The following is an 11,496-nucleotide window of genomic DNA, read 5'->3' as shown; positions in this document are numbered from 1 at the left end:
AGCGATCTTTTCAATCTGTATTTCCCATTACCTTCTGTTATTACTACTCAATGAATGGGAGGAAGAGAATTCTTTTGGAAGCTTGAATTTCCAGTCATTCCCTGTGGTGGGCTTTTGTTCCATATGGATAGGGTCATCTTTCCTATAATAATAATAATAATAATAATAATAATAATAATAATAATAACAACAACAACTTTGATAGTGCAACGGCCCCCTAGAACGGCTAAAAAGGCTAAAATAGAACGGACGATAAACAAGTTCACACGTACATAGCAGAACTGTCAGTCGGACAGTCAACCCGAGGTCATTGCCCTCATTTCTCGCCCAGCCTTCGTCGTGGCAACAACTATATTATATGGCAGCGATGGAAACTCCGCTGGGTGATAAGGATGTAGACCTACAAAGACCAGCTGCTGTTACGACAATTCACTTCAAAATAGGAAAGAAGCAAAAAGGCTTAACAGAGAATGGTATAGATACTCCCTATTAAAGAGAGATGTCTATTTTCGTACAATATTAATAAATCAGACTAAATTAGACCTGGGGGCTGGTTCAGTTATTTATGAAATAGACCTTGAAGCCTACTTTCACTAGTAACACCTTTCATAAAAAGGCAGGACAATGGTCTAGGCCTATACCAAATTGTCTATCGCATGGAAATATTATTTTCTCTTAAATTTACCATTAGATTTGGACTGACAACGGTCTGCAAATAGCACCGCATGGTCTAACAATGAAATGAATTAGGTCTATGTATACATAGTTTATTCATATTCTAGTCCGAGCGACTGAGATCCTTCCCAGACGACATCCGGCGGCGAACTGTCATAAAATCGTTGTTTACCCTTATGTCCACACGTGCAATCACCTGTCAGTTGGTCGAAAGATCTTAGGCAATACCATCAGTTCATGAGTTTTGGTGAGTGGACTGACTCCGCCCAAAAACTGCCGTTCACACTTACGTTTTAACGTCAGTTTCGATGAATTGACAGGGAGACTGACAGGTAAACCTGTGCGTGATTACCCGGCCTTACATTTGCTCTATTGATACAGAAATTCCCTGCATTTATGATTCATCAGGAAAAAGAGAAAGAGAGGAAATTAATACCAAATACTTTCAGGAAAATCATCCACGAAAGACCTCTCCCATCTCCGAAGACTTTACCGTGCTAACTGGCTGCCTTTAGGCAAGGAAAAACGCTGGCATAAGCCACTTTAATCTAAACCAACCTCCATCAGGAAAAGATCCTCCTTTCGCCAGGAACAAAAGCAGAAGAAGAAAGCTGTGGGAGGTAGGGGTGAGGGGGGGGGGGGGGGGTGTGGGGGTTTGTGGGGGGTTTGTGTTGTTTCAGAGTGTAGCCATGCCTGGGTCCTTTCTCGTTCGTTGAGTTTAGGGCTTAGGCGGAAGCGAGCTGTTTACGGAGGAAGAATTGACATGCAGAGACAACAGTCTTGATAATGGAAGCTCTGGTTGAGGCGGCGAGATTCGGGGATGGCGGTTTGACGTTGGGAGAGATTAAGCGGAAAGGCTCTTTGGGCGAAGCCATTTGGGAGAAGCCTTTGCATGAGACATTAAAAAGGATGCTTTGGCAAGGCGGGAATCTCGGCTAAAAAATAGTCGGGAATGGAAGATGAAAGTTCTGGAAGGAAAGAAGAAAAATCCGGGAAAAGAAAAGGAAATTAACACTTAAACGAAGAATTATAATTATACATAAAAAAGAAGATATATGGAAAAAGTGAACGAGAATATCAGGAAAAAGGAATGAAAAATAGCAGGGAAATAACAGGAATGTAATGGTAAAGGGAAAAATCAATAGAGAGAATCATGTACACAATGAAAAAAAAAAAGAGTGAAACGACCATTAGTGATGATTGATACAAAACTTTGAGATAAAAAAAATACCTTTGAAGGAAACAAGTAAAGTTTATGAGAAATGGCAGACACACGCACGCACACGCACACGCGCGCGCACGCACACATATATATATATATATATATTTATATATATAATATACATATATATATATATATATATATATATATATATATATATATATATATATAAAATATATATAGATATATATATATATATATATATATATATATATCTATATATATATATATAATAAATATATATATATATATATATATATATATATATATATATATATATATATATATATATATATATACAGAGAGAGAGAGAGAGAGAGAGAGAGAGCGAGAGAGAGAGAGAGAGCGAGAGAGATAAAGGCAGCTTCAAAGTAAAGCACACTTTTGTTGGGCCCGGGTAATTAATTCTGGTCCATGAATTTTTTATGAAGGATTTTAGGTGGTGGGGCGCTCACATCTTGTTCATGCATATTAAAAAGTTCAGGAACATCGAATGGGCATCTCCCTGATATTCTCCTCGATGCTTCCATGGGTGGATGGGGCCCGCCAATTTTTTCCTTCCCGAAAAATTAATATGCATGGGCTTCGTTCCATGTTTTGCTTAAAACTTTTTTTGTTTGCCTCACTGAACGCCCATTTGCATTTTCATTCCTGCCCTTCTTTTAATTAATATCGCCATTACACTAACGAACTTGCGATTACTTTTTTCTTGGACGCTGTTTTTAAATATTGTTTTAACGAAAGAGAAGTATCAGCCTTGATTTTAAGGAACTTTTACGCCTTATTTATTTATTTTTTTTAAGTTTCACAATAATTCAGGCTACGTGAATCATTTTTTGATTAGTCTGTTTCCCATTTTCCTTTTATGATTTTTTTTTATCTTTTTTTTATATTTTCATCATAACGGCATCGGACTTTTTAGGTTTAGTGAAATCGTGTGCGTTATTGGTAACATTGTTCCTACTATGAATAATGGAAATGATGATAATAATAATAATAAACCGAGGAGGTGAAATTACATCATTTAATATTTAGAACCATTATGTTCATAATATACACTAGTTGACCAACCCGACGCTGCCCAAGAAAACTCAGAAGGAGTCATAAAACTTTTTCTGAACCTCTTCGTACTGACTGTCCCGTTTATCTATGAACTACTAAGCTGGCTGTCCCTTTTAGACGAACATTACTGTCCCATCTATTTATGTATTCTATGATAACTGTCCCTTTTATTCATTTATGACTGGGTTGACTGTCCCATTTATCCATGAATTACTGCATTAATGTTCCTTTTATCCAAACAATACTGCTTTGACTGTCCCAGTTATCCAGGTATTACTGTGGTGACTGTCACTTTTATCTGGAAATTACTGCACTAACTGTCCTTTTATCCTAATATTACTGTGATGACCGTCCCATTTATTCAGGTATTATTGTACTGGCTACCCTTTTATCCCGGTATTAGTATGGTGACTGTTTTGACTGTCCCATTTATCCAGTTAGTGTTGTGATGTTTATACCATCTATCCATGTGTTATTGCAATGACCGTCCTTTTACCCATGTATTACTGTGCTGACTGTCCCATTAATCCAGTTTTTACTGTGATGACTGTCCGGTTTATCCAGATATTACTGTGGTGACTGCCTCTTTTATCCAGGTATTGATTTACTGACTTCCCCAATTATCCCAGTGCTCCTGTATTTAATGTCCCTTTTATCCAGGTATTACTGCTTTGACTCCCAATTATCCATGTATTACTGTGCTAACTGTCCCATTCATCCAGGTATTACTTTACTGACTGTCCCTCTTACCCAGGTGATACTATACTGACTGTCCCTTTTATCCAGGTATTGCTGTGATGACTTTCCATTTTATCCAGACATTACTGCGATGACTGTCCTATTTTCCAATCATTACTATGGCTGTCAGTCCCTTTTATCCAGGTATTACTCTTCTGACTGGCCTGTTAGCTAGGCATTACTGTGATGACTGTCCTTTTTATTCAGACATTACTGTAGTGGCTGCCCCATTAATGCAGGTATTACTATGCTGGCTGTCCCTTTTATCCAGGTGGAATTACTGTGGGACCCATTTATTATCCAAAGATTACTGTACCGACTGTCCCTTTTATCCAGTTATTAATGTAGTGACTGTAACATTTACCCAGATATTACAGTACAGACTGTCCCATTTATCCAGGTATTACTCTGATGACTTTCCATTGTATCCAGATAGGTGACTGACCATTGCATCCAGATAGGTGACTGTCCTATTTATCCAGACAGTACTTTGCTGTCTGCCCCTTTTATCCAGCATTGCTATTCTGACTGCCCCTCTTAACCAGGCATTACTGTGGTGACTGTCCAGTTTATCCGGACATTAATGTGGTCACTGTCCATTTATGCAGACATTACTATACTGACTGTCCCTATTATCCAAAGATTACTGTGCTGACTGTCCTCTTTATCCAGGCATTTCTGTGGTGACTGTTTAACCCTTGATACAGAATTACTGATTATAGGAAAGAAAAGCATTTTCAATAACATATTTCTGTGGTATCGAGTACATGAAATGAGGTATGATGAACCCATAGAGTTTATTTGCCACAAAAGTTACAAAGGAAGGGGTAGGAGGAGCAGGTTTGAAACCTACCATATTATCTAAGTTGGGTCAAATGATGGTCACGGTCCAAAGTTTGTCTAGATCGGTCAAGTGGTTCGGATTTCCATAGCGCACTAACATGCAAACATGCAAACTTACAAACGCGCTCCGAAAATTACAGCTAAAACACAGGGAGGTGGTTAGGGGTGAGATGGTGAAATATGGGTTGGCGGCGAAAGGGTTAACATTCTCCTTTTTCTTCTCCTTCTTCCCAATAGTTTTATTATCATCGTCCTTTCTAGTAGCAGTGCTATCAGTAGTACTAATATTTTTCTAGGGTGATACGCTGTCAATAACATCACGTGACGTTACGTGTATACTCGAAATTAAGAAGGGTGTAACCTGTTCAGCGATGATCATAGGCTATTACGAACGCATTAAACTTTTCCTATGAGAGTTAATAGAACCATGATGGCCTGAGAGAGAGAGAGAGAGAGAGAGAGAGAGAGAGGAGAGAGAGACCCTTTGTTCTAGACTGTTAGGGTTTGTGAAGTTCTCAGTAACGTTTAGCATTTTCTATGTGTCTACAAACTCCCTTGGTAAATTTGAAAAAAGGACGAAAAAACGTAGAGTTTCCATGAGAGAAGGAACCTATTATGGTGATATTTCAAGGAGAAAGAATAAAGGTAAACTAATAATGACCTTATTTGAGAGGGAAAACAATGAATGGCGTCATTTTATGAAGAAGGATATTGTGCAACAGTTTTGCTTTTCCGGCAATGGTAGACGACTCGAGGCAGAGAAAATATTACTTTATTTCTTAATGCTAAGATTTATCTAATTCGCCTCACACACACAGAAACACACAACACGCAGAAACAGGGAGAGAGAGAGAGAGAGATGCTGTACAAGGCAGATATTACGTCTACAGTTAGGGATAAAAAAAAACAAATTTCCGAAGTTATTCAAGCCTTTGAGGGCCAAGCTACGAGGTACAATATCTATGAAACCTCGTTACATTATTCAAAATCTGCTTCACGGCAGGAAAAAGTGGTATTAATGTTAAACTCTATTTCCCCGTGGAAAAACGGTTAAAATAACCCATTTTATTTATTTTATCTAAAATAAACTTTTAGGTCCAGCTTAGTCACCGTTTGACCATTTTCGGCGGAATACCTGTACCGCCCAGATTCTTAGAATTTATTTTTTTTCTTTGCTTTTTCTCTCTGGGCGTCTCATGACTCCGGGGATTTACCTATGTAAATACAATTCTTTTGTTTACGTTTGGAAAATTTACTTTAACATTTCACAATACTGGCGCTTCTATAGATAAGCAACCGAGGGTTCAGGAAAAAAATTGCTTTTAAAGTTACTAATACAATTACTATCATTATTTTTTTCTGATTATTTGTATGCATTTATAATATGATAGGGTTAATGAAACAGCTTTTCAATAAAAGTTTATTGAATATAAGATTTTATGAATGTTTAAGCAAAAAATATTAAAAAATAAGTATATTATTACAAATAACGGTATTATTATTATTATTATCATTATTATTATTATTATTATTATTATTATTATTTTTGTTGTTGTTGTTGTTGTTGGTGTGGTGGTGGTGGTGGTGTTGTTGTTGTTGTAGCAGTATCAATCATATTTCTCTACACACGAGATGATCTTCACCATTAACTTATAATTTTCGCCCACTGAATGCCCAGTCATAAGCCTTATCTAATATTTATGCATACCCAATACTCAATGGAATAGCCAGCAAGAGCTCCTGTACAATATAACTTCGAGAAAATTGCATTTATCCTGCCTTCCGATCAGTTAAAATATGAAAAATTCACCGATGTGTCCTTTGTGCTCCAATTTTTTTTATTTTATTATTATTATTATTCAAAATCCCACCTCGTCTCCTCCCAGAAAATACACTTACATTGAAGATTTAGGCCTTGACTAGAGGACGAGGGGTTTGAACAAGAAAAAAAAAAAGGTTGAAGAGGGAGGAAGTTTTACATAAAGGCTGGACTCTAGTTTTAAAAGCACTGTATTTACATAAATTTACAGAGGTCCTGGAAACACAGTTGGAAGAACTTCTCTAGGTCTACCAGGACACGTGGGGGGGAAGTCCGGCCACGTGTTTAGGAAAATTGCGCAAAGGAGCAAAATTGCAAGCTTGAAGGACTTCCAAGTTCTACCATAGCCAGGCACAACGTTTGTCTGCAATTAGAGGTGCATAGGTATGAGGCAGGGCACACGTGGGGCGAACTCTACTCACTGTTTTTCTCAATAAAAAGGCCACTCAGGGGGAAATGAAATGACTAGGAAATTTACACAGCAGAAACTATTTCGTGGCTTTAATTCACTAGGGGAATATTACTGGTATCACAGGGGAGTAATTACAGAATTGAGCCCAGATGGCGAAGGGGGGGATGAACACTGCACAATTTGCCTTGGAAAACGAAATGAAATACAGACAAAGATAAAACAATTCTCTGGTTGAAATGGAATCTCCTGTACAGTACCTTTTAATGAGGATGTCTTCTCCAAGTCGGGACACTATCGACTTAAAAAGATACTTGGGCTTCCCAAAGCATGGAAAGCAGGCCCAGGAGGCGGCGTCTGGTCAGGGCAAGAGATCTTGCCTCTCTGAGGTCTAGTGTTCTTCTGAGACCTCTCTCCTGTGTTCAAGGCCTTTTCAAGCTTTCTCCTGGATGGCTCCTCCTCATATGCCTGCAGGGGATATTCCAAGAACCAATGGAAGAAGAGGATAGCTTTTCAAAAGAAGAAGGAGAATGGATTCCTCCAAAGTGAAAGGGGCAACTTGTATAAATACCTTAACTTGGGTTAAAGATTATTCCTTTCCTTGTTTCTAGCTAAATCTTGAACATTATTATTATTATTATTTTTTTTTTTTGAAAACCATAAGGGAGGAATGATAGGAAAGTCTTCCTTTATCAAATAAAAGTGGCCAGTGCCAGACTTAGCTCTTGCACCTCGGAGGATAAAAAAAATAACAACTTTTGCTGCACATAATAAAAAAAAATTCAATACAGTGAAGAGTTAGCACTGATTTTATTTCGAATTAATCAAACATAGTTATAATCTTTACATATTTTTGAATTATTACATTTCTGCAGAAGCCCTATTCAAGGAGATTTCGATACATACAGAACTGATAACATTAGTTTCAGTCCTCAATGTTCAAATTTAAGTACAAAAAGCTGTAGAAGCTTCCAGCTCTAACCCTCCTGAATCTGCTCCCTAAAAAAGCAATTTAAATAAGAAAGAATCGGATAATAATACTAGGAAAAGTATGAGGGGGAGATACTAAATTGCCTGCAGTTTATTACTCGATTCTACCATAAAATGAGACCCTGAAGCTGATTTTTAAAAAGTTTACATTCGAAGCATTTTTATGTCAGATTTGAAACTCCTTTAATTAAACTTATGAGATTCATATCAGGGTTCTATTTGAACAAAAATGGATATATATGAATGCTAATCATATCTATTTTTTTATGATTTTCAGAAATTCTTTGCAACAACACAGAGATGCACTCATAAAGGTCACTGAACTGTACTATGCATTGCGAACTCGCGAATATAGCAATCTTTTTGTTCTTATATGATGCGGAAATGATTCCAGTTTAAAAACAAGTTAAGCGGATAGTAATTCATAATGACAAGTTACGGTTAAAATAAATATAGTGCAAACTATTATAGAAAAAAGAGAGAGAGAGAGAGAGAGAGAGAGAGAGAGAGAGAGAGAGAGAGAGAGAACTTATTCGAGTTGAAAGCGGGAGTTGCTATGCGGTATCACTGAATGAGTTTCACTGACAACAATGCAGCAAATGAAAATGTTTGTATGTAAAGTCTTATTCTATAGATGTTGGCATCTATGAAAAATATCTTAAGGCTGTCAATGTTTAGGATACAGATTAGCTGTGTTTATGGAAAACGTCTCACTATAATGAATCAAAACGTATCGTATATGTCCGGTCATGTCCTCCCTGACTTATCCTGTGGACGCCGTTTTTTTTTTTTTTTTTTTTGTCTCTTTTTTCCAGCACCACTAGATATAGAGAAATCATTAAGCGCTTAAACCTGGGTGGTAGAAAAAATTAAACCTGGGTGGTAGAAAAAAATTACACATGGGAATGACAAATGAAATCTCTGAAAGAATAACTCCTACGTGAAGTGTTGGAGCCCAAGATAAAACGATTTTGGTACATCCTAACAAGAATGTTATTTGTATGAACTGGCGGGAAATCGCTGTTAAAGATGAATTTAACTTGCAAACAGCGTTTTCTTGTTAACGGGTGACAGGGGTTGGTGGAGGTGGAGGATGGGAGGTTGGCGAGGGGATGGGGGTGGGGGTGGGGGGGGAGCGGTTGTTAGGGGTGGGTCATGTCGGTGACTGGACCCCTTAGTTAGGAAAGATTTTTTCCCCCTGTCCGTCGCTCTGCTGCAGACACCATGAAAAGGGGTTCCCGAATTAGAGGCAAAAATTGAGCGTGGGTAAAAAATTGAAAAAAAGAAGCAAATTAAGGGGAAAAATTAGGTATCAAGTGAAGGGAAATAATAGATTATATGATAATCATAAAATAATAAACACAGGCGCTACTTATGACATATCATATGCATGTTGTTAAGCGATATGGTACAGGACCTTGAATGGTTCATAAGCGCCTCAGTGGCGTGGTTGGTATGATGTTTGCGTCCCACCTAGGTGGTCGCGGGTTTGATTCTCGGCCATTCCATTGAGGAGTGAGAGGTGTGTATTTCTGGTGGTAGAATTTCACTCTCGACGTGGTTCGGAAGTCACGTAAAGCCGTTGGTCCCGTTGCTGAATAACCACTGGTTCCATGCAACGTAAAAGCACCATACAAACAAAATAAATGGTTCATAAAAGAAATTTATGTTTTTAGAACTGGAGAGAGAGAGAGAGAGAGAGAGAGAGAGAGAGAGAGAGAGAGAGAGAGAGAGAGAGAGAGAGATTCCTCATAGGAATAATACTAATTTTTCAGCGGACTATCCTTACTCGAAAATTATCGAACTCTGAGGCAGGATATTCAATGAATAATGTATAAAATAAGGTACGGTTTCACCCCACCAAAACCTTCCCCTACCACAGAAATACAAAATACTTATTTCTTAACCATTGTTTGTCAAATTTTCTTCTTGGTTCAGATGTCAGTGGAATAAAGTGGGAGTTTTGACCACAAATGCCCACTTCTTACAGCATCGAAGATTGTAAGCCGGGGAACACTGAAGGTGTAAGAGACAAACTATGGAATGGCCACAACGTAGAGAGAAGTTGCTTGGTCGGTGTTTCACAAACGGAAGATGGGAACTTCATTTGAACTGAAGAGAACATGTATCGAAATAGTACCCAAACAAGAGAGAGAGCGAGAGATGAGAGACGAGAGATGAGAGAGAGAGAGAGAGAGAGAGAAGCAATGTCTTGGCGCGAAGAAAGAAACCATAGAGACTGATATATATGATTTATACGACTACTACTCAGAGCGAATACATCGGGTGTAAACAAACACTGGTAAGGCTTCAGTGTTTTCGTTATTACCGTGTTACCCACAAACATACACACTCATGCACCAACACAGTAATATATATATATATATATATATATATATATATATATAGTATATATATATATATATATATATAGATAGATAGATATAGATATATATATATATATATATATAATATATTATATATATATATATATATATATATATATATATATATATATATATATATATATATATATATATATATATATATATCTATCTATATATATATATATATATATACATATATGTATGTATGTATGTATGTATGTATGTATGTATATATATAATATATATATAATATATATATATATATATATATATATATATATATATATAGATATATATATAAATATATAAACTAACATTAGTTCAGCCATAACACTAGGCAAAGTCAACATAGTCAGTACACCAGTTAAGTCACCATATTCAATACCCCTTATCTCAGATCAGTTCCCATTTCTTCAGATCAATTCCCCTTGTCCAGAATTGCCTGTTAGAAGACAGGAGAACACCCAGATAAGCATAAGATTAAAATCAAAAGATCACATAAATGGAACATCTCTGAAATAGATATTCAAATACAATCTAGCCACACCTTTTGGCCTAAATAGAATATGCTTACCCATTTAACACAGTATGCACTATCACTTAACAACAAAGACACTGTTCGAAGAAGCCATCCTGTCTCCTCGCTCTCTTGCACAAATCTATCCATCATGGTTACTTAACACTCTCATATGTAGGGGGAAAAGCTTGCCATACGCATGAACTAACACACACTGTCCACAGCCATAAACTGCTTGTAAACAGTTTCAAAGTCATCTCTGCGATTGCTAGTAGCAACAGGACATGCACAGATCTGCACATACAGCAAAAAGACACATCAGCATTCTCAAAGCTAGTCACCTCGAACACTCTGTCTCTAAGGAAGTTAAATGATGACTCTCTACACTCTAAGAAACCCATAGTACAACACATTGCAATGATATATTAAACATGTCTTAGCAAATCCCTCTTTTATGTAACATATATATATATATATATATATATATATATATATATATATATATATATATATATATATATATATATATATATATATAATATATATATATATACACATTTCAACGATATATTAAACATATCTTAGCAAATCCCTCTTTTATGTCTTCTAACAGGTGATTCTGGACAAGGGGAATTGTTCTGGACAAGGGGAATTGATCTGGAGAAATGGGAACTTATCTGAGATAAGGGGTATTGAATATGGTGACTTAACTGGTGTACTGACTATGTTGACTTTGCCTAGTGTTATAGCTAAACTAATGTTAGTTATGTGATTAATTACTGAGGGTTATCTGATATTTTTTGTAAGTTCCGTGTCTGATTTGATGACCTTAGA

General features: G+C 36.7%; 1 protein-coding gene across 1 annotated transcript in view; it reads right to left on the bottom strand.

The window, feature by feature from the left end:
- Nucleotides 1-7,062: 7,062 nt before the first annotated feature.
- The window catches only part of LOC135226188 (hemicentin-2-like), a 207,998-nt gene continuing 203,564 nt past the window's right edge, over nucleotides 7,063-11,496 (bottom strand). The window contains exon 15 of the mRNA XM_064265631.1: nucleotides 7,063-7,236. Within this exon, the coding sequence (XP_064121701.1) occupies nucleotides 7,063-7,236 (174 nt within the window). The remainder of the gene's footprint in view (nucleotides 7,237-11,496) is intronic.

This window comes from Macrobrachium nipponense, chromosome 14 (genome assembly GCF_015104395.2).
Source record: "Macrobrachium nipponense isolate FS-2020 chromosome 14, ASM1510439v2, whole genome shotgun sequence".
In the NCBI taxonomy this organism is placed as follows: Eukaryota; Metazoa; Arthropoda; class Malacostraca; order Decapoda; family Palaemonidae; genus Macrobrachium; species Macrobrachium nipponense.
Note: the sequence above shows the minus strand (reverse complement) of the source record. Positions and strands in the feature narration are given on the sequence as shown.